General features: G+C 44.2%; 1 protein-coding gene across 4 annotated transcripts; it reads right to left on the bottom strand.

Moving 5' to 3' along the window:
- Positions 1 to 492: 492 nt before the first annotated feature.
- On the bottom strand, positions 493 to 23,718 carry LOC130700303 (uncharacterized). 4 transcript variants are annotated; one of them, XM_059497324.1, is made up of 27 exons: positions 18,579 to 23,718; positions 14,344 to 14,387; positions 14,170 to 14,260; positions 13,070 to 13,144; positions 12,765 to 12,984; positions 12,070 to 12,190; positions 11,675 to 11,781; positions 7,685 to 7,826; positions 7,494 to 7,620; positions 7,304 to 7,423; positions 6,896 to 7,249; positions 6,175 to 6,333; positions 5,588 to 5,713; positions 5,303 to 5,470; positions 5,047 to 5,231; positions 4,852 to 4,948; positions 4,551 to 4,772; positions 4,320 to 4,486; positions 4,077 to 4,234; positions 3,861 to 3,988; positions 3,665 to 3,796; positions 3,345 to 3,570; positions 2,654 to 2,869; positions 2,130 to 2,228; positions 1,901 to 2,063; positions 1,705 to 1,831; positions 493 to 1,635 (listed from the first exon to the last, which is right to left on the bottom strand). In XM_059497324.1, the coding sequence occupies exons 1-27, from the start codon at positions 23,625 to 23,627 to the stop codon at positions 1,468 to 1,470; spliced, it is 8,991 nt and encodes a 2,996-aa protein (XP_059353307.1). In that variant the 5' UTR covers positions 23,628 to 23,718; the 3' UTR covers positions 493 to 1,467. The 4 variants fall into 4 exon arrangements, with proteins under 4 accessions (XP_059353307.1, XP_059353308.1, XP_059353310.1 ...); XM_059497325.1 differs by lacking the exon at positions 11,675 to 11,781 and adding an exon at positions 9,938 to 10,044; XM_059497327.1 differs by lacking the exons at positions 2,654 to 2,869; positions 11,675 to 11,781 and adding an exon at positions 9,938 to 10,044.
- Between the last annotated feature and the right edge of the window lie 241 nt (positions 23,719 to 23,959).

Genomic DNA, 23,959 nt, shown 5'->3' with positions numbered 1-23,959 from the left:
AATGTACAGGACATAACGCATCACGTTGACCAACAATTGGGATACTTTTAAAATTTTATTATTATTTAGATAACGGATTAGAAAGACGGGTACGATTTGTGTGTCTGTGTTTTGGGAATGTTGGGAAGTTATTGGGCGTAGTTTGGTACCCCATCGTGGGCGTCAATCTGCACGTGTCGTCGAAAGGTTGGAAAAGGAGGTCGTTATTCTGGTCGTTAGTGCTGTGACACCACCTTTACACAATGATAGATCGACGTTATGGGGGACATGTCTCTCACTACAATAGAAATAAAAGAAGACTGAATGAAGAAAGCAAACATTGTGACATGAATAATAAGGAAAAAGGTTTTTTCTTGTCTTTGTGCAGTTAACAGACCCGAAAGTTACTAAAGTATTTCTCTTTTTCTTTCACGGGGAATGTTACGTCAGTATATCCATCACGGCAGTTTGTCGATAGGGAAATTTTTCACGGTGTTCAAGACACTTGGAGAATTGATTATTACTTTTCTTCTTGGATATATTCGGTTTTATTCTTGTGGTTGGCGGGCAGACACATTGTGGTATGAACGCGTGAAGAGTGATGTGTGTTTGAATGAATTGCGGGGAGGGAATGATGAAGAATATTGAAATATCAAGAGGAACACAGAACAAGAGAGTGAAAACACAGAGAGGAAAACGCAGGGAAACGTCCACTGACCACCGATGAACGAGCGAATGATGAAATGGAACGAAAAGAGAGCACAGTCACGCTGATATGGATGAAAGAGATATATACGAAATCACCACGTCGGTAGCTGTAGATTCTTAGATTTTTTTTTTTTTTTAAAAGGGAAGTCGAAGAAAAGGGGGGAAAGGAAAAGAAGCTTTCGGTACACGAAAACGAACTGATGTATACAGGCAAAGGATCCAAGTATTGGAAATAGGGCGTTGGAACAATTGGCGTCCACTTGTTCATAATTGCAGCACAAAGGCACCCATTCACACCCGAAAAAAAAGGTAAACATTCAAAAGACGTGACAATTCATCTGGTGGCATGTTTAGAGGAAAAAGAGAAACAAAAGAATGGACGAATGACATTGATTGATGAAATTGTACAATACTGCACTCCTCTGCTTTTGCCTTTCCTCTCAGATAGATTTCACGTTACACATTCTTGCCATTTCGCTTATACGGCTTTTTCGCTTTTATATTTTGGTCCCATCATCTATTTTCTGAGCGGTCCGCCCTTATTCGATTGAAAAAGGTTTGCCGTCCAATGCGTTTTTTAACAATTAATTTCCTTATTACCCATCCGTCAGTTACTAAGAAACCGCGAACCGTGGAGCTTTCTCGCCCTTTCCACTCAAACAATATGCGTGGCTCCAACTGGAAGACGTAAGGTACAAACATGGAGTAAAACTAGAGAACTAAACCGTGACGATCCGGAGGAAAACAAAACTCAGTTGTTATTCTTAAAATGTCACATTTTTACGACTGTTGAACGGCAGGTTCTTCCGGCCGCACGTCGGATTTCATTTTGACAAATTCCCGAGCTACTTCGTCGTTGGTGCGTTGCGACAAGATCCGTAGGATCGTCCATCCAGTCTCATCCATGTGACAACGCTTGCCCAAAGCCAACCAACAGGCGCACGAACCCTGTCATTTCAAATATTCATGCACAGAGTAATATCTAATTTAATGGAAGGAGGAACACAACAAACTTACCTGTTCAACGATATCTTTTAGCTGCATAACGGCCACACCGACGAGGCTGTCATCTCGTGCGAAGCAATAGTCCTTAACGCAAATATGAAGTTCAAAAGATTCCAGAGTTTCCTCATTGCCGATGACACTGTACGTTCAAATAAAGGTCCAATTTAGAATCAATCTCGTTCAATCAGAAAAAATCCAATCAACTTACAAGTGGAATGTCTCATTGTATTTCGGTGACCACGTATTCGACTTGGACTTTGTGGCAAATTTGCGCTTCTTATCAGCCAGGTGTGGACCGACCAAATTGGTTTCGACAAACGGTCGGAACATTCCAGGCTGAACTGGCCATTTCAAATCGTTGGCCGCTACCACTGTTGACGCCACATGCGACATTAAAATCCATTCTCTTTAAAAAGATGTGCTGTTAAAGAGAATACCTTTGACGGTGACTTTATGCTCGCCAGAGCCCGGGTGCGTGAACAAATCAACTTGAACGCTGACTTCACCAACACTACCTTCTTCCACGCTCGGCAAATCTAAGAAAACGCAAATGAATTAGAATTTTCTATTTCACACGGTTTGGCTATGATCCAAAAAAGAAGTGGATGCGATCTCTACGCTGATGGCTAATACATCGACTATGTAGCGACTAATCGAAGACAAAAATAAATAAATAAAACTAATGAAGAACTAGAATAAATACAGTAGATCGGGTCGAAGCTATTTGATTTGCTTCGTCTCGTTATCATTCATTTCATTCTTTTTCTGCCATTGTTCATTGTCGGCGATGTCATATAATAGAAGACGTCTGTTTTAAAAAAGAGGAATAAAAATAAAGGGAGGAAAAAAAAGCGGCTACCACAAATGGCTAAGAAATAATGTCCGTCTAGCGGAGTACTATTATTTCAGACTCTGCTTCAGCCATAAATACCACTGGGAGGAAGGATTCGCATTCGAATACCTGTCCCCGACTGCTTTGATTGGTTCTGTATGCTCTTTTTTTTGGACGGAGTTTGCTGACGCTGCTCGCTGGTCTGTTCAAACGAATCTCCGAGCATTTCGTCATCGTCCTCTTGACCTTTTCCTTCTTCCGCGCCGTCCTTGTCTTCGGATTGCTGCCTGTCCATTTGAATGTCGGGTTTCCTCCTCCACTCAGCTTTGGCGTTGGTAGCGGGAACTTTGGGGGTTTTTTGTTTGTTAGTTTGGTTCAACGTTTGCGTTTCATGTTATGTCAAAATGTCATTCTTTTCATGGGCGGGGGCAGAAAATGATACTGACAACCAGTTGTAATTTATCTACAAGTGATACGCTAACATGAGACATATTAAATACTACACATGTTCCGTTGGTGCCTTTTAGGGGAAGCTTGTAGCAACCATGTTTTACCCAACACATAATTAACTCCAGTGTCAGGAACCTGTGATTCATTTTCAGTTACCATCGATGTCTACGTGCCACAACTTCAGACCGTGGATAATCAAAGGATGATGGGGTTACCGTTACTCGACAACCGAAATTGTTAAGAAAATAAAATAAAACTTGAACCGAAATTCGATTTTTGGCTCGACGGGCCACTGAAGATTGTGCTGATTGGACTCTGCTATTGTGGATTGTATCAACGAGGAGAGTCATAGAAAGAGAAAGAACATTACCTTGGTTCGTTTGAGTGGTGACGAACGTTTTGATGAGCGTGTCGGTTGTTTGAGTGTAGAGAGACAAAGCATAACGCAGCGATTGTAGCTCGGGGGACTTCTCCAAGAAAGTCTTTTTGAGACCGCTACCACCGGCGTGGAAGTACTGTTTGATGGTGTCAAGAGCCACATCCAGTACAGCGCACTGCTTTGGAGTAAGGTTCTTTTCGAACTCCTTGGATATTTCCTGTTTCACAACATAAAACGGTTAGCATAGCAGACAAAAATCTTCAAAAACCAAAGGTTAGAAAACATCGCTATGAATTCGCGACAAATCAGACCATGACTCCGCTGAGGGCACTCTTGACATCCTGCTTGCCAGCCACGCTGTTCTTGAAGAGCCGTGACATGTCTTCAATTTTGGCATTGGCCGCCAAATTCTTAGCGTTGTCCGTCAAGTTCTTCAAGATCATCTGTTAAATAGGAGGAACAAACGATTTAGATTCAGTCGTTTTATAGAAACAGCTATTAACTTACGCTCTTGTCGGTCATTGGTGGTAGGACGATGGTCTTCTCCATTGTGTGCATGACTATTTTCCATAATTCCTTGAGCAGACGTTTGAGCACAGCCTTTTCGCACGACTCGGCGTAAAGTGAAAGTGAACCTAAGAGTAGGCAAATTGCCATCATGTGTACAAATTGTACAGTCAGAAAAATAATCCATTATCGTTTTTTTTTTCCCTTGCCACGTACCATCGAGCAAGTCCATGAGAGGCTTGAGCGAATCGTCGGCCTCCGTGGTAACTGCGTTTCGCTGCGACGGCTGCGTCAGCGAAACCTGTCCGCCTCCTTTGATGTGCGACAAAAGATCGCCCACTTCTTTTACGCTGACTGTGATCTTCGGTTCGAGACTAGAGACATGGAAATGAAAGAAAGTAATCGAATTAGACACTCACAACAGGGAGAGCAAGTAGCTCAAGTGTTAACGTATCGCACCTTTTAGCAAACATGGTAGCCAGTTCATCCAGGACGTTGTTGAGCGACTGCTGAAGTTCTTTGAGGATGTTGGCAGCGTCTTCTTCAAGTTTTGAACCTCCCATTTGCTCAAACAACTTCTCCAGTTGAACTCGGAGTTGTTGGATGTTGTTCATCAGCGTGCAGGCCTGATGGTAAATACACGAAGCGATTAGTTGTGTTCAATGAAATTCATGGCCCAAGATCACTTACGATTCGTTCATCTTTGGTCAACTGAGGAAATTCTTTCTTGGCAGTGTCGGCATAGGCAAGTAATACTTTGACGATGGTCTTGGCGAATCGTTTCATATAACGTTTCCAGATTTCTGGATCGGGGCACTCAAGTTTCGACACAACATCGAAACACTGGGCAAGTTGCGTGAAAATGTCGACGACCGACGTCGAGAAAAGTGTGTGTTCACTGCTTCGCTGGAACTATTTTTGTTGTGAAAACAAAAATATGAAGAAAGGTAATCAAGATTCAATAATAAAATGAATAAATTCGTTCACTTACCCCATCTTGTTTGTCTCTTTTGAAGGCTCCATGTAGGTACTCGAGCGAAACGTCGTCATTTTCGTTCAGCCATTGCATTACAAACGGTTCAAACCATCTGCGTCACACCAATAGAGTTAACAATCAGAAAAAAATAAAAAAGAATTCTATTCTGCTTTGAAATCGACAGTAGCTGTGCGGTACGTATTGACTTACGCCGGATATTCTGGAACGGCTCCCTTGTACTGTGGCAAGTCCTTAACGTAGTGATTGTAGAGCCACTTGACTTTGAAATGAAGGTTCATGTAGGCGGAAGACTTGCAGAGTCGCTGTTGTTCGTGCTCTTCCAGTGCATACTTCATGTCGACAGCGAACTGTGTCCACATGGTGTACGCTGAGAGCTATTAGCCGAAAACAGAAATCAAATCAAAATGCCATGTTGCCAGTTTTTCTAGGTCATCTTCAATCATACTTGGCCGATGTTGAGCTCTTGTGGAAACTGATTCAAAACTGGGGCGTAGCTGTTCTTGTCCTCTTCAATCACCGAAACTATAAGAGCAATCAATTTGTGCCAAAAATCCACACTGTCCAATCTGGGGCCGTGATCTTCAGGATCTCTTTTAGACTCACCGGGCTCCGCCTAAAAAGATTTAAAAAATGTTATGATGGGTGTTGGAGGAAAAGTTTACTTTATCATCCAAACGATTCAAAGTTCTCTACGACATTTGCATATTGCCAAACATTCAATTCCTCTGACCTGATATTCACGAGCGTAAAGTTCATAGCAGTTTTCAAATAGGAATTGGTAGGTGGACTTGAGGCAGGCCGTGGCGCAATCCTTGACGACGGTGCTGGCTCTTGGTGGCGAGCTGAGCTCTTGCACCTAAAAAGGGGAACGAAGCAGATGTGATCCCGCATAAGAGACGGAAACAAAACAGCATGTGTACAAGTTAGTCAAATTCAACGCATCACAAGTTTCATCAAATATTCATAAGACCGGACGATTGAATAATGTATGAGCTATTGGAAAGTCCAAGTTAAGGCGGGGGAATGGAAATAGTGATCACAAAAGTAGGTCTTTTCGTCGAGAATCACGCCAGCGACTAGCAGAGGAAAAAGCTATCGATCGGACAAGTTGTGACTTTTTTTGTTATGATTAAAAGAAAAAGAAAAGACACTCGATAAAATTACAAACAAACTAAAGGTACTACAGCCAAAGAAATTGAACCAACTCTCTTGATCTCGACTGGATTTCAATCCCGATTTCATCCAATTGAGTTTACGTTGAGGTACACAAACCAACAAAGTAAAGAGGGAGGGGCGAACGTGCTCCTTTCCATTTACCTTCATTCGGAAGAACGTGATCGAAGTGAGCAGATCGACGGTAGACTTGAGATCCATGAGCTTCTCTTGGGATGAAGCCGGGAAATTGTTCCGGTACATGGACAGATCGATTCGCAGCGAATTGTGCAACTGGTCTAACAGCTTGACAAACTTCTCTTTCTACACAAGTTCAAACGCGACGGTTAATCATAAGTTTAGTACACGCTGAGTATACTCTCCTAATAAAATGTCAACGTCATTACTGGCGCTGACATGTAAAAACAGCCAAATTGGATCAATACAAAATGCCACCACCCACTCGGCTACATTAGATTCCCCTGTACGTTGGTATATCGACTATACCAATCACGCTGTAACAGTTTGTTTATTATTTAAGTCCATGCCTCCAGGCCTAGCGTCTGCTATCAATAGCTGCTGCCACCGTCAGAGTTCTACGCCATTATCCTCCCGAGATGCTCAACCGTAACATTTACTATGGTAACGACAAAATAAACAGTCAACATCTATGACATAGAATATCTGTTATCAAACGCTTGGATTGAATGGAAAGCATCGACGTGAATCGTTTCATAATTAAAGACGGCTCGACGAGCTTCACTCGGAAACGATTCAGAGTTTCAAAACCCTCCAAGAGACGGTAAGTAGCTACGAATAGACACACATCCTATTTGTACAGCTTCTCGATAGATCCCTAAAGTTAGTGAAATGATATAGAACATACTCCAAAGTTTGAAGCGGCGAATCGATCGGAAGCCGAGACGGCTGTTGAGGCGGTTGTGTGAGCGTAAAAGGCGTTGATGTTGGCCAACAAGGTGCTCATGACAGCAGGTACACCCGGACAAAGGTACTTGGTAGAGAGGCAGTGGAAATGTGTCATGGCCTGGTAGATGGGCTCGATGCCGAAACGCATCGCGAATTCCTCCACCAGCTCTTGAGACGGTTCGTCGAAGTAAACCTTCCAGCTGTCGTCCCCTTTGGCTGTAGGCAATTTCACTCCGCCATGGTGGACCTGTTCCGACAGGTAGTGGAAGAGGTTCTCGTGGAGGCAGGTGTATTGGACGTGGTAGGGGGCCACCTGAAACAATTCAAATAGTAACCGATTCAATATGAATACAATAATTTAATTTACCTTTTCTTCTCCTTTGATTTCCACGCTGATGTGAAGGCGAATGGCGCCGGAAACGGCTGACTTGTCTGTTCGCTTCTCCAAGTTGTACCAGACGTCCATCTCACCCGAAAGTGTTCGAACCTAGCACATTTGGTATTTAAAACAGTTGACACACTTCTTCTGTCTTAGCAACGTATAGAAACGAACGTACCTCGATGATGGTCTGCCCAAGGAAATCATCCGATTCACGAGTAAATTTCTGACGCATTTTAGACTTGAAATCGTTGTCCTCGTCCCAAACCCGAACTTTGATCCGATCCGAGGAATTGTGGCATTCACTGCATCGATTTTTACGTCAGTTGAAACTTTCAGAGAAAACGAAGGTAATGAATTCGGACTTACAAGTAAAATCGCTCGTTCCAGACTGGATTCAACTCTTGTGGCATCGTGCGGGTCCTCTTCTTGACTTTGCCTACCTGGACGGTGACATATGGATCGGAAGTTCCGCTCTTGTCTTTGGCGATCAAACCCTGGGCGCAAATCACTACAATTCCCAGTTGGGCGTGAGAGAGAATGCAAGAAAGTTAACATCCAATAGAAATCCGCTTCTTCTACTGCCGTATGGGATTGTACGATTATGAAGGCATTGTGCATGGAAAATCTATACGACTATTTGGGATGTAACAAATAAGGAAGCTAAGAAGCCATATCCGTGCAGCCAAAAAATGCCAAGCTCGAAGAGAAGTGAAGCTTGGTGAGCATAGCTGAAAACAAAACAACATCAATTCATGCTGGATAAAAACAAGCCCAAGAAAAACAATGGTGAAACCAACACGGAACAAATAAACTAACCAACAATAAAAACAAAACTGACATGGAAACGCTTTTCTGTTCAACGAATGTCGTTGCCAAATGACTCTTTTATGTTGCATTTTTTGTTGTTGTAGACAACCCCCCCCCCCCGATTATCAGTATTCAATGCATCCTATTTGCACCAAAGCTATCCTGTTATCAGGCGATGCAGAGAATATAAATCCGTAAAAGAGATTGGCAAAAACAGGGGACATGGTTTATTCGGGCCGGTATCATCAGCCCCACAAATCCCCAGATCTGAGCCTGTTTGCTGTATTCTTTTATGGGGGCGTGGAACAAAAATCTAAAAAAACTTTGACTCTAATCCTGCTTTATTACTATTATTGCTATCATCATCTAAAGTCTAATGCAGGTAATAGAGACGACGAGTGCGGGCGGAAACGATGAAAGTCACGCTGACATTCACAGGAGATTTTAGAAGGGGTGGTAATAGAAGGGTCGCCCAGTCATGCTCAGTTTATGCTGCCTTACGAAAATGGGTCAAAAGTTGAGAATATCAAGACGTCGAGAAAAAGGAAGCTAGTAAAAAGGAAAGAGAAAAAAAGGGCGAAACAGAAAAGGACAAAGAAAATGCTATACAGAGAGAGAGAGAGGCGGCCTTTCACTCGAGCTCGCAATGCTCGCACGATATCGATCCGGGAGGCAGCCCGGGAATTGTAAAAATAAAATAAAAAAGGGACTGAGGGGAGAGAAAAAAAGGGACTGAGGGGAGAGAAAAAATGGAAAACGAGGGGACTGTATGGCTACAGGTCACGATCGGCAACTTTGATGCAAAACAATGTCATTGGTAAGTTTACGCCATGGCAAGGGAATAAGACAAGCAGTGTTGAAGCTTTCAGCCAGCAAACTGAAGCCATGAAAAATACACCACAACCTATTGTGTGTGGCATTATCAAATCGAGTAGAGAGACCACGTGAGAGCTGGGGCATATAATAGGGCGACCCGTTTCCCACCGAAGCCATTTTTCATCGTTTCATTTCTATTGGGAAATAGGTGATGACTGTAGTGTGCTTTTTCGTGATTTTTCACTACTTATTACACCGTCGCGGGCGTATAGCTTTTCAGCCCCGCACAACTTTTCTGAAGTTTCAAACAAACAATGACTTTGTTCCCCACGTCTCCCCGCGCTATCATCAAAAAGTCTCTTTTATCGACAAACGGCGGATGTTAAGAAAAACATACAAAAAAAAAAATGTAAACAATGCGCTACCATCCGACAAAACCCTCGACTAGAATAATAAAGTTTTAGTACGGTTCTAGAGAATTCCATGCACGATTTTCAAAGAGCAACTGTTCGAAATGGCAATTAAGCTACTCCAGATGCTAAAAATACTATAGAATCGTGTACAAAGTTCCATTTACTCGATTCCTATCAAAAGGAAACGCGGTCATTAAATTTGGGTGCCTAGATTGAATATTCTACATTGAAAAAGAAAAGAGATTATAAATGAAATCAAGCATCCCGAGTCACATAACAGCAAAATACTACTCGTGTCTCTTTAATTCAAATCCATCAAACAACGAAGCTGGAGGCTGCAGAGCGGGAAATGGGATTTGAAAAATTGTCGTTAGCAAATCAAAAGGAGAGAATTTAGGGAAATTAAAATAGGTTTTCAAAGGGAAAGGAAACCAGAGCGCAGGGTAATTATGAACGCCATTTAAAATCATTTGACATGACAAGAAAAGGTTTTTTTTTTTTTGTCTAAATTTTTTTTAACGGATTGCATACTTGGATAGATTTATTGGAATTTTAATGCTTATTTTGGGGTTGGTTTATGTACCTGTGACGGCAATTTTGGCGGACCAATTGGCCGTGCCTTCCAACACGGCCAATTCGGCCTGGTCTATGGAGTCTATGTGGGTGTCCGGATCCACATTAAATATCACGCTGTAGGTAACATGGCATGCGGAATAAAACGGGAGGTTTTGCCCGAATGTTGAAGAACCGCGGGACGTTGCGATGAAAAGCGAACAAAAGACAGAGAAGAAATAAAGATAGAAAGATGAAAAATTAAACCGTCAAATTCAATTTGCCCGGGTCTTTTCACGTAACAAACTGCACTGCGGAGTTTCTTACGCATTCAAGATTCTACCATATCATAAGAGAATACTCTTCGTCGCATCCCAAGGAACTCCATCTGCAATGGACCTTCCTTTCTACCCCATAACTTACAATTCGATCGTTAAACTTTCGAAGCTATCCAACACGCACGCAAATTTTGCCGGAATGTCGCGCTTTCAAACCGTCGCAATAAAACATAACCGACACCTTCACCATAACTAAAAAGCGAAACGCAGAAGAAAAAAAAAGTAAAACAAAAAGAAAGTCATAAAAGACAATCAAGAGTGACACCGAGAACAGCACATAATATCAAGACACCACCAATCCGTAGAACAGATAGAGATGTGACATGGAAGATATATATAACAAAAAAAAAGACGGTCTGGAAACATAGCCGAAAAAAAGAGACCATGAAACACAGAAAGAATAGAAACACGTCGAGTGCCTGAATGACACGAAGATTCTTCATTCCGAATGAGAGGAAGACAAAGGAAAAAAGCTCCACATAATAATATCTCTTTGCACCCGCGAAAAGCCAATATGCCCATCAGGTAATATGAACATCTGGTGCAGATGAACGCGCATCATCACGACACACGACTCGGGTTTTTTATGCATTAGGCGGAGAGTGTTTATTTCTCTCACGTTTCAGTGCGACGTTGTCGAAGACTATAACGGAACCATTGTTTGTCGACGTATGGAAAGAATTCGTCACTGTCCACCAAAGAAAAAAAATGGGCGGGGATACATTCGCAAAAAACTTTTCTTTCTTAATGTTTCTGGCAGACACGTCTGACAACTTCTGATTGGCTTTTTTCTTGGTTTGTTAGAGTGGAAAGTTTGAACTACAACAAACCCTCGAGATGGGATACATAAACTACTTGCTCCCTACTACGTTCAATTTTATAGCGCTTTACAAGTTTCATCTGGGCGTGCGCGTCTGTCGTACGCAAACACGCACGTCCACAACGAGCGTATTCAAAAAACAGCGTTAACGAGAAAAATAAAGGATAAGATTAAAATGGTTCCGCTATATGCCTCGTTTCGTCATCGAGTGCTGGAAATGTTTCACCAACGACAAGAGAGCGAAAGAAGAAAAACAATTGTTCTTCTTGGAAGAATGGTCAACTACGGGTCTGCGGAAGTCTGCCAAACATTTGCCGGAATCTAGTTAAGCACAACGGGCATAACAAAACTTTGTACGGGCGTTACTTGGAACGTTTCCAGCACTCTTTTTTACGTGATCCCTTTATGTCGTGTCAGTGTGGTTTGCGATTTCGTCTTTTTTCTTAACGATGGTGATTGTCTTAAGATCATTGTTTCTTTTACTGATCTTCAAGAGGTAAATAAAGGTGATAGAGTTGCCATTGAAAAAGACAGCGAAAATAAGGAATGTTCTTTTTCCTTTTTAAACGCAAAGGTACGATGAACAGCTGTTGAAAATAGAGAGACGGACCTGTAATAGCTATTTTAGCTGACCATTTGCTCGTCCCGTCCAGTACGGATTGCTTGACGGCTTTCATGTGACCGTTATGACTGCGTTCCTCTACTCCGAACACGGCCCTACATACGTTTGTCGAGGTTTGAAATTAAAAATATCACGTTTTATACACTTCTGCCATTTCCCCTCTGGGATTGTACATTCCCGCGTGACAGAGTTGCAGCCCGTGCGTTTGCACGCTGGTGTCACATCGTATTCGTCTCATACCTTTTCTGTTATTTGATTAGAAATTATCCAAGTTGAAAATTGCACCCAGCAAAAATTGTTAATTTCAACGCCGATGCAATTGTTATAGTCGACATCTGACCCAAAATGACCACGTGAAAAATGAGAGCAGAATGTTGGCTTACCGAATAAGTTCGAAGATCTCGGGCTTGTTACGCTCACGCTGTTTCATGCGTTCCTTCATTGCCGTGATGATGATCTGCGTTTTGTCCTCGGCGCCATGCTTGGAACTCTTCTCGGCAGCTCCTTTAAGAAAAAAAAAAAAATATAAAATATTTCAATGCAAGTTTGTTTTTTAAAGAATAGAAAATCAATACGCAGAAGAATTCATGTCATCTGCTCTAAGCCGAATATGCGATGACTGGCGCCGAGCCCAATAAGATTGAAGAGAATAGGAAAAATAAAGAGGCGTAAAAATAGATAAATACAAAAAGAAAAGAATTGGATGGAGAAAAGGATCTTCAAACTAGTGGAAACGATCGTTTAATGTAAATGGGTATTCAAATGAGCACCTAAATGGCATATGGTCCATAAAGCATCCAGAAAACGCATTAGAAGCAATGAAGAATTTTTAAGCCTCTGTGTTGTTTTAAGCAAATGCGTCTAATGGTTCCCTATTTTTTAAAAGCTAGCGCCAGAGAAAATGGCGCCCTCTGACCTATGTTCATGAAATTTTCCAATATAGAAGATTCGCCATCAGGATAAACCATTCCTAGAGTCAATGGCGAATGTGTACGGCATTATTGTTATGGCATCACAAAGTTCTCTTTTATCGATTACACAACCGGTCTGCTCCCATTTTTGTGCTAGCGGTACTCACTTTGTAAGCAGTCGGCATTGAGCAGGTCCTTGCACTTCTCGTGGCACTTGACGCCGCATTCAGTGCAACGGACTCCCTGTCGGGCTATGCCCCACAGAAGGCCCTCGCACTCGTAGCAGTAGGTCGGCGATGAGGCCGTCCACGGCTGGAAATTGTGCGGAGTCGTGCTCGATATTGGGTAGATGAGACCCTGCAGCGTTTTCTTGTACACGTGCATTTTCTAGAGACAAGAAAAGCGATAGACAAATTTGAGTCGATAGTTATTGATGTATGTCAGCTCAACATTTTATTTATTATCTTCTTACCAGTTCTTCGTCGTTTAGTGTGGCTCGGGGTAGAACTGACGTCAGGCCGGCATTGCGTTTCGTCGCCGCCATCGTCTGCAATTGAGGAAACCATCATGATCATTAGTGCGTGTTCGGGAGAGGTTCGTGTTTCGTTGCCTCCTATTGAGGTAATGTCGTGCACTTTCGTTTAGGATCAATTGATATTGATTAAGTGGGTGGCATATATACTGTACCTTGAGAACCTGGATGAGCCCAGAGGGGAACGCGTGAATCAAACAACAATACAAAGGTTAATAATCACAAGATATCGACTTAAACGTAAAGGCCATCCAAACAAATGCCGTAACATGTTGAAGGCCTTTTGATTAAACAACGAGCTATAACAAATATTGCAATTTTTCTTAACATCCTACATTCATATTGAACGTTGTTATCACATTATACAAGTCAGCTCACCGTGAAATAATGCGTAAAGTTTTTAACGAGATGCCAAACACAGCCATTTCAATATTGAAACCTTTTGCTATGTCAACATCACTCACCCAAGTTCGTCTATAGCAAAACATGAAAGAAGGGCAACCCACACTGTTCCAGCGCTTCTTGTTTACTTTTCAAATCCCAAAACAATTTCACTATGCTTGACGGGTTTCTCATTTCTTTGACGCGCTTTGTAGCCGAATTGAAGATTTATGCATGTTGTAAGTCTACAATTGCTTACCATGTTCCTGCGGCGTACCTTGCATTTTATACGCCCGCAAACTGCGCCTAAGTGCTTGCCCTCGTCTTCTGGCGCCATTAAAGTGCCTTTTGGGGCGCCATATAGCTGCCATTGTGAAATGCCCCGTGAACAAGGGGAAAATAGAGATCTGCGAAAGGTTACGAAAGAGCTAGGTGTCGTTGAAGGTAGCAATCAAGTGTGAAAAGAGCCTATTCAGCAAGTGAGCTATTTTTCGAAGATGCCTTCAACCCCATGGCCAACTCTATAGCCAAAAAGCCCAAACATGTGGAAGGACATTGTCGTCATGGCTACCATCACAATATTTCGCCCCGTATAAAAGGCAAACAAAACAACGGTATCGATTCCCTTTTACGTATTAGATAAAAGATTGCAGATGTACCAGCTCAGAGACGAGAGGGATCGATTTCCTCCTGGGTCGTATGTCTGGCATACTGTCGATGTTGCTGTAGAACGGATTATCACCGGGCAGGCTATTTGATGAGGTTTAAAACAACAGACAATAACAAATGATTAGAGAAATCTTCCACATGTTGTAAGAATAGCACATTATTACCCATTAGCTCGGCTGCCACGTCCTCCAGCTCCACCGGCTCCATTCTGCATGAAGAGAATAATAAGAGAATTAATAACATCTCTTTAATTAATACACCACGGAAACCGTAAAGTTTAATTTCAACATCCGCAGTGCTCTCGACTTGATGACTAGCGCAAATGTATGCAAATGTAAACCTAGACACAATTTGTCATCAGGTATCCTGGGGACTGAATGACGAAGGGTATAGACCGCTGGATAGAATAACTGTCATCCGACACACAACGTCGCATGTGGATGGCATGCAGTTATGCATACACGCTGACGACTACTAATGAGATGATGAAAGACGGAGCCACAAGGATATTTCCTAAGTGTTGGGCAACTCGGCTGCAAGGATAAGACATTTGTTATTGTGTTGCGTCCTGGAAATATAGATCTCGTTGCTTTTGATATCCCGCGTGAGCAGATAAATCTGGGAACAGTTTGAATCAGCAGATAAAGCAGCACAATCCTCTTGTGTTGGTAACATACCCCGAGATGCTTTACAATTCACAAAACTCAGTTGATCAGCTGAGTAGTTCCGAAAATGCCCCTTTTGTGTTACATCTCAGATTATACCGCGTCCGTTTAAGGACGTCGGTTCCCCCCCCCCCCCATTGTCAACACCCAACAAACATCACGGTATTAGCGAAGTCGGGCGGTTTGCACAACTATGCACCAGTCTACATGGAAAATCAGAGAAAAGCAAGCAAGTAGGCATAATCAGCTGTGTCAGCATTTTCAACACTGAACCAACTTTTTTTTTTTTTAACATGTTAGACGATAAAATGGCTATTGTCAAGCCTAGATTTGAAAGACCGTAATACACTGAATTCTCAATGCCCATTTTTTGCGAAAAAAAAAATAAATAAATGTTACTGTTTTCTCGTAAAGAGGCCTCAAAATGTAGTCTCCGCTTAAAGTCCACAACAACAATAAATCGAAATCGATCGTTGCTGGAATTGTTTATCGATGTCTCCATAGGGGAAACGCAGATTCACGTCCCTATGCGCAATAAATTTCAGTTTTCCGGCGTGCACGTCACTGCAGACGTTACGTCAATACTTTCCATTTATGTTGCATTCCCTCCCCGCTCTCCTATTTTTAAACACGTCAACTGTCACAATCTGCATGTCTAATTCAAAATTCTTAATGAGAATGGCAACACGTCAGTCATGAAAGTAACCCTACCTGACTTTTTGCCCACCCCTCGAGACCTCTCATCCGCTTTCAGTATTAACGCCGTGCTTGCACTCCCGAGTTGCATCCCCATGCACAAATTCGTTTGCACAGACAAACCTCTAGCACAAAGGTAACCTTGGGAATCAGCCATAGATGTTGTGTAGGGGAAGTCTGATAACAAGAGTTGATTATGTTGCTAAACGTTCCTGACTCCCTGCTATTGTTTGAAGAAAACAGTAAGTGCTATGATTAGTGAACTATTGTACAATTTGTAATGATAATTGCAGCCTGAACGATCTACTCTTTGATTCTAATAACGTGATTTGAAAGGGCCGAAATTCGTGTTCAACTTATTCGTGTTGTACGTAGCTGAGTTTAAATTCAGTGTCGTAGACGTACAAATTGAAGTGCTATCACCAGGGCACGGGGATTATCATAGGGTATGAAGCTTGAAATTCGGCCGCATCGAAACTTTCCTAAGCTTGTTAGGTACTTTAGCTATGAAAGTTAAAACAGTTTCAAGTCAAAAAGTGATATTAGAATGATACTAGACAAGACGTTATTTCACTCTACCACCAATCCACTCTATGGCGATACTTTGCAGAAAGTGAATGAAGATAGATGGGAAAGGAAACACCCTTGTGGTTCGGTGGTCAAATATTGAAACACAGGCAGCGTTTCGGCCAACCAAAAAAGGGGAAAAAGTACAAAGGATATTGGATCCTCATCACACAGAATAAGAAGAAAAAAATGAGAAAAAACAACAAGAAGATGACGTCAAAATACTGACATCACCTGGGCGTGCGCGATGCAGATATGTACGACACACATTTATATATACAGACCGTGCCTTAAGGCTCTTATCGATCGTGGCAATACCAGTTTGATGCTGCTGGGCAGCAGGTAATGCGACGAGGACAATCTAAAAGTTTACCATAGCAAAACATTTTTTGATAAGGAAGTTTCTAGAGCGTACCCAATAAAACAGGCCTATTCAACAAATGTCGGATTCTCATTGGTTGAATCACTCAAAACGCTTTTCTCTAAATAATAAAAAAAGCCTGACGAACGTCTGTGTCGAATGTCGTAGAAGCATAACGTGTCTGAACAACCGATGGTATCTGTTTTCTACATGTTTACAATAAAAAGGAAAAATGACAAGAAAAAAGGTTCTCCGAGTTTGCCAATGATCCATCAAAGACAGTTGGAGGCTTTCCCATGTCTCATCTTGAAGGCTCGCGTACGCTTCGTCTTTTCTTTTAAATCTTCATTTCTCTAGGGTGGCCGTCTATGTGGGAAGAAGGCAATTACGCGAGTTCCAATTGCGTGTATGTTTGTACATTACAATATATTTTTTTTTTTTGCAACATCGTTATTCGAACGTGTCTGCCCTTTCTCTTTTTCCGACGCCCTAACATCTAACGTCACTCATTTTACTTTCATCTCCACTTATTCTTTTTGCCGTAGCTCATCAGACATGATTCTCTACTTCCATTTACTGGTTTTCGCCTGTCTTGCCAAAGAGATGAGTCTAGACGAGGATAAAATGAGTGCACCATTCCCACGACGAGAAAAAGGGCCACCAATCTCGTTAACCCGAGTGGTAACAAGAGTTTCAGTCAAATGTTCTTATTTAATCAGAATGTGGATTTTTTTCAATTTCGGACGCACTTTCACGCTACTCTGCATGTTTTTACTAAATATATGCCTATCTTTTCGGGACTCACAATGTGTCAGCGAAATGCTCAACCTATTCTTTAGATGTGAGGGCTGTCATCTATTGTTGTGGCTCCGTGTCTGTTGTATCTGTACGAAAGTGTTTTGTTTCCTATTTCTTTTAGAACGCATCCAGCGTGACAAAAAAAAAAAAAAAAAAAAAATGCCACGCACGATGCCAGCCTTCTTATTCTGTGCGTTCCATGGAGACCTTTCTACTATTGGTCCATCCTTATACATTCATCCGTTGCGCCGTCCGCACAGCCAGTTCGTATTGATCCCTCGATGTCTGACACAGGCGCGCTATCTCGGCGACACCTTGCGAGCATTGGATTTTTCTTTTCTCTCTTTTTTGATCGCTCTATAAAAATAAAAAAAAAAAACCTCAAGAGATCGCAACAACAAAAATTTGTACGCGTTCGCCATATCGGTGGTGAGGAGGGTCGGATAAACTGTGTTCGTTTGTCTAGTCGTCGTAAACTCTTATAGTCCAATAGTAGTAACTGGCATGCCATTACAGCGTGCGAAAGAAACACGTAACATGAGAAAAGAGAGAAGGCGAGAGAAAAAAAAAAGGACTTAAGTGTGATTACTTTCGACGAACTCTCCTTATTTGCCTCGCTCTTTTTCCATGTACGTGGTTTGCCTCTTGGATTATCCTCGGGGGGTGTGAGAGGTTGTTACTTCCGAGTTGGTAGGAAAAAGAATACAACTGCTACCATATATCGGAAGGATATGTGATACAAGGGGGGGGGGGACCCTGAAAGAGCTATTATTATTCTGTGCCAGACGAGAAATGATACAGACAACCAGGTTCTCTATTTGAAAAGACAAATCGATACCGAGTCGATTTTTTTTTTTAGGTAACTCCAAAGAACGCAAAGCAATTGGCCGCAAGATAACGTCGGATACGATTATCGAACACAACAAATTGAAAATTTGATTACAAGTGAAGAATATCATTAGATTCTACCACACATGTAATCGAACAAAAGGGTATCTCTAAAAATAATCAGTCAAGAACAGGCAATTTTGCTTTCGCAACGGGTGGTTCTTTTAACTGATGCGCTACCTCTAAAAAAAAAAAAAAACTTGGCCGCCATCTTGGCATCGAACGCATCGAGAAAAGAAAACGCTCCTTGAATGACAGACGCGTGCATCCTGTCGTAAAATTTAGGTCTTGGCCACGCTAACGGGAAATGGCCAAAGGACTCGACGTAAATATGCAAAGGGCAATTATCAATTATTCAACATATTTGATCTCGCGTTCCAGTTCGGGACAACGTTCTGACGAGGGGAAAAATAAATTCTCTTACCGCATCGATATTCGTTGGACTCGTGGCTGTCGTTGGTGATGGACGTGCACCAACGCTAGCCGTTTCAGCTTTCTTATCTCGCAGTGTCTTGACTAATTTCCAACGGGCCGCGCTGCCCTTCGCTGTCGATTTGAGTATCTTCTGCTGTTCAACATCCATCGGATCCATGTTATCTTCGCCATCTTGAATGTAACTCAGGTTGACTTCTACGCCATGACTGGGGGATTCAATGGCCGTTTTTGCTGTCGGCACCGGTGATGTTCCAGCTGCAGCGATGTTGTTGACGCTGGCGTAGTAGACATCCGTCCCGTAAGGTTGCGGTTCCGATGCTTCTTCGTTTCCGTCTTTCAGCGCCGTAGTTGAGGTGAAAAAGGAAAAGACGGACGAGGCGATGTTGCTGGCCGTGCTTCCGGCGGCCGACAGGATGTTCCCGCTGCTCGGAAAGATGTCTGACCCTCTGGAGCCGGATATAGAATGCCGGTTATTCGGATACGATCCAGCTGTAGCCGCCGCAAACGTCGTCGGTTCTATTGCAGCGTCGCCCGCGTGCCTAGTTGCTTCGCAGTATTCCGGTTCTTTGTTATCGTCTTCGTAGTGATAAAAAAGCTCGTTTTCTCCCTCGTTATCTTCATCGAAACTCTGGTTCTGCGGAGAATCTGGTCCGCTGGTTTCGCCGGAAGAATAATCATCGTCGTCTTCATCGTCCTCATCGTGCGCTTTGACGCTAACTTGTTTCGACTCGACGGCCGGTTCTTGGACAGTAAATCCGGCTCTGTTTGGTGAACTCGTATACGATGCCCAGTCGTCATTCTCTTCATCCGCCACGCACTGCGGCTCGGCAGTCATGGCCGTCTCGTAAACAACCGGAGTCGCATAGTCCCACGTTGCTTCAGCCGGAGGCAAATAACTGGCGTCCTCACCAGAGGGCCGCATGCCGTTAACGATGGCATCGCCTTCCAGCGCTGGATAAACTGGAATCCGGGCTTGAAGTTCATTTAAAACGGCTTGCATTTGATTGTCGTATGTTGTCTGTTGATTATATTGGCGAGCAGCTTCAGCCAACAGGTCAGTTCCAACAGATTCCGCCCTTCGTTCCATCTCTTCCAGCTGCAGCATCCCATAGCGATACCATTCATCATCGACATCGATGCTGTCTTCAGTGCTCTGCCATCGCGGGGCCGTTCGGTTAACGTTGGCCAATGGCCTTGGGGAAGAGGGTGCACTCTCAATATTGGCCGTTGGCCGGAATTGTTCCGGTTCAAGGTAATCCATGGATTGCGGGCATGGTTGCACAGTCATTACATTTTTCGGGGAATCATCTGCTGCAGCGCCATCTTCACTTTGGCTTCGCTTCGGGCTGCATTTGATGGCTACTTTTGGAAAAAAGATTTCCTCGCTGTCACAATCCTTTTGTTCCTTTATTTCCGTCTGCTCTTCTCCCGACGGGCGACGGGTCACGAAATCCAAATTCAAACTGAGACTAACACTGGCGTCATCATCCGAAATGGACGGCGGACGTTCTCTACGGCGATTGTCCGACTGAATACTGCTGGACGAAACGATGGCTACGTCGGGCAATGCCATTGGAGCCGGAGATGGAACCGTAGTGGCGGCTGCTTCAGCTGCTGCCAATCTTCTGTAACGGCCCAATGCTCTAGAGGCCGCAAATTCTCCATAGGACGGGCCACTCGGTCGCCTCGCTAAATGTGACGGTTCCGTCCCAGGAATGGAGGCAATATGGGAATTGTCCCACGCTCTACTAGCGCCACTTGACGTCGCCACTGGTCCCGTCGCATCATCGTCCCAATCGTTGCCGGAATCAAATCCTTCGTTACAGTACGAGACAAAAGCTCGGCTGCTATGGTCGCTCGAATGATTGCCAACGACGTCTAGGGTCCGTAGGGGCCGACGGGGCGTCATCACCCAATCGTCGTTCTGTTGAGGCAAACTGTGCAGACTTTCGGGCCTCTTTTCGTCCGCACTTCCTCTCCGTCCTCCAATCATGTTCGTTAATTGTTTCATCATCTTCTTGCCTTTTTTCAAGCCCGGCAACGAAGACGTCCGGCTGAAAGAAAAACGTTTGCCATGGCCTTCGTCTGATTTACTAAAATGGCCGGTACTTCCGCTGGCGCTGTGAGACAAAGGCTGTCCATCCATTTCTTGCATTGCGTCCACACCGGGCAACGAGATGGAACGATTCTTCAATTTCGGCCGGTTGAAATAAGGTACGAGCTGATTAACGGCCGAGCGAATCTTCTTGCGCGGGCTGCTACGCGGCTGTTTGCCCGGAGATAGAGCGCGGGGCGGAGCGCTGGAAGCGGCGATAGAAATATATCCGCACTGAGACACAATCACCTGACCCGAAGTCGTATAAGCTGGAAACGGAGATGACGTAAGGGCGCGAGAAGTCGATTCGCTTTCCTGTCCCATTCGACGTTTGGTGTCATACGACGATTGTTCTTCGTAATTAGGAAGCGGATTGCGAAACAAATAGACACCCTCCTGACTGTCGTACGAATTATGATTCTGTTCCTGTTGGGAAGGCTGCTGGGCAAGGGACGACGGCGTTTGGTAATAGAGTTCGTAATAATCGATCGATGAAGAGGATGATAACTGTTCACCTTGAGTTTGAATTAACCGGCCAGGAGAAGAGAGTTGATGTTCTAGACGTTGATTTGGCTGATGCTGTATTTGATTGAAATCCTGATATCGCTGGCTGGCCAAAGATGACGTGGGAGAGGAGTGGAGTCTACGACGTTGCCTCGGAGAACATCCAGCTGATTTCGGTTGTTGAATAAAGTTGGTAGGTTCAAAATTGCGATTCAATTCATCCCGACACGGCTCGAACGTCACGGTGGGATACAAGAACGGCTGCTGATTAGTCACATTGGCTGGTTCTGGAACGAAATGTCCCTCCGGTAAAGAACCGGGAGCGGGACTCGGTGTATTTGATCTATACTGATGTTGCGGTGCATTCTGAGGATGGACAACACCCCGCGGACTGTACCAATCATCATCCAGCGTCGTCGGCAAAAATGGGTTGTCAATTTCCGTTTCCATCCATGTGGAATCATTGCGAGATAAAGTGTGTGGCGTCGAATGATTGCGTCGTGTGCGATTGCCGCCGAGTGCTTCGTGCGAATGATGAATTGAATCAGGATAAGCTTCTGCCCGCGTGGCGGCTGGATACGCCGCTGTAGCTACAGAACAAATAGAGCCCTGCACATTCCACGTTTCCGTAGTTAAATGCGGCTGGATCTGACTCGGTTGGGGCCTGGAACGCGTGGAAGGAGAAACGGCCGGTTGTTCGTACATCATGCGGCTACTCGGTCGAATAATTTGGTCGTCTGCGGGGGCCGGCGGAGGTGGCGCCGAATTAACCAATTCGACTTGCTGCTGCGTGGACGAATGATGGCCGGCCAGGACTTGTAATTGACTGGGACTAACGGGTGATCTTTCCGGGTCCATTGATGACCAATTTCCACTAAGTGAAGAGACACCCGAATCGGATCGCATTGAACTGATTCGATTGACTTTCGTTGGCGAACGATCCCCTCCTAGTTGTGTTCGACGGCCACGAACGGCCACCTTATTAGGCGATTTCGTGCTGGCCGTCGTCAGGAAGTTACCCGAACAGTTGGCATTCGTTTCTTCCGACGCGCTTCTCGTTTTTATTGTGGGCGTTTTATTCTGCAACGTTGGCGATTTCTGAGCCGATTTCGAGCGCTGGGGCGATGTCGGATTAGATGTGCGAGTGTCATCGTGACCAGCTTGCTTTTCGATCGGCGTTCGCAGGTACGAAGAAAAACTGGGCGACACATTGTCGGAGCTGTTGCTCCGCCCCAGATGCAGCGGATCGATATGAACAGGAGCGGCTGCTGAGGAGCCGGAATAGATCGATGGCTGTTGACTGTTGGAAGGGTAGCTCAAAGAGTTGGCTTTAGGTTTTTGAAGTTGTCGGCGCTGTTCGAGTCGGACCGACTTTTGGCGAGCTGATTCCAGAAACGCCAGTCTAAGTTGTTCGTGGAGATCGCTACCGGAATCGGCCGGGTCACGCTGAGTTACACGCTGCGGAACGCTGGACGATTGGACGAGCCGCTCGCGAAGTTCCTGAAGTCTTTGCGAATCTCTTTTTAACTTGCGACTAACGCGTTCTATTTCGCGAATCTGACTGGCGCAATCCGACGAACTGCCGGCGGCCATGTTCGTCTTCCACGTCCATTCATCGTCTTCCGTTTGCGCGTCTTCTTCCGGTTCGTCGGGCGGCTTGGCTTTTTTGCTTTTATGCCAAGCATCTTGGCTGCTTGTATTACCGTGCCGATAATGACAGTAATCTTGGGCGCTGAAGACGTGACCCACTGGCTCTTCAGACGGACGGACTGAATCTCGACGAAATTGCTGGCCCGCAGAACTCGATTCCCAAATCATCCGCAACTCGTTGTCCGACTCGGACATTACCGACGGACTGTCGCGATGGGCCGAATTGAGGCTACGATAAAACGCTTCGTCAGCTGACAATCGACTGTTGTGACGAGACCTATCAACCGGTGTAATCGAGTAAGGATGCGGCTCTGACGACTCGAGAGAACGCAGTTGGGCCTCCACTTTGGCCGCGAACTTGTCATCGTCGTCATCATCGTCTTCTTCCTCTTTGAAGTGTGATAGATTGGGTCCATTATGGATATGGCTAATAGCAGATTTGGCTTCGCTAATAGCCGACTTGTCCGCACATTGTTTCTCTTCGGCCACCTTGTCCCCATACGTGCCAACAAGCCGGGCGATGGTGGCTTGTTGTTGATAGAGCAGCAGCTCGACTGTTTCCAATCTTTCCCACATGGCTAGATATTCGGTGGACAGGAATTCAAGAATCTGCCAGGCACCGAGAAATTCCGCCTCCAACACGTCGATTTTGCGTTGCAACGTGTCGACGTTGACAGCTTCAGAGTCTTGGTGTTGACAAGAGGTAGCCGTACTGACGGGCAGTACGGAGTCGATAGCGCAGCCGATGACAGAGGCGTCGGCGTCGACTCCGTTTTTACTCAATTCCATTATTCGTCATGACGGTGATGATGGCGACGAGTTGAGAATGACCTGATGTGATTTTCGTTTTCAACTTCAATTAAATGTAAAACGAAGGTCAGCCACGTCTGTTGCATCATGATGCGGCAACTGCATTATGTGAAACGGCTGCACAAAGGACACTATTTTCTAGTTCACAGTATTTTGTTGACATTTGATGTAGACGACAGTCGAGGACAATATTAACCGGATTTGGTTGTCGCAAAAGATGACATGATGCAACTTTTGTTCAAAAGGAAAAACGAGCACAGATGAAATGCAAAGAAATAAAAAAAAACAAAAAAACAATAAGAATTCAAAAG

The sequence above is a fragment of the Daphnia carinata genome, chromosome 10 (genome assembly GCF_022539665.2).
Source record: "Daphnia carinata strain CSIRO-1 chromosome 10, CSIRO_AGI_Dcar_HiC_V3, whole genome shotgun sequence".
Classification (NCBI taxonomy): domain Eukaryota; kingdom Metazoa; phylum Arthropoda; class Branchiopoda; order Diplostraca; family Daphniidae; genus Daphnia; species Daphnia carinata.
Note: the sequence above shows the minus strand (reverse complement) of the source record. Positions and strands in the feature narration are given on the sequence as shown.

What these genes read in the sequence shown, in the direction of transcription:
- LOC130700303 (XM_059497324.1), bottom strand. Translation starts at nt 23,627, where the DNA reads ATGGAATTGAGTAAAAACGGAGTCGACGCCGACGCCTCTGTCATCGGC. An exon ending in AAGAGCTCAACATCGGCCAA is followed by an intron (nt 5,232 to 5,302) that starts GTATGATTGAAG and finishes TTCGGCTAATAG; the next exon opens with CTCTCAGCGTACACCATGTG. An exon ending in GCCGTTCCAGAATATCCGGC is followed by an intron (nt 4,949 to 5,046) that starts GTAAGTCAATAC and finishes GGTGTGACGCAG; the next exon opens with ATGGTTTGAACCGTTTGTAA.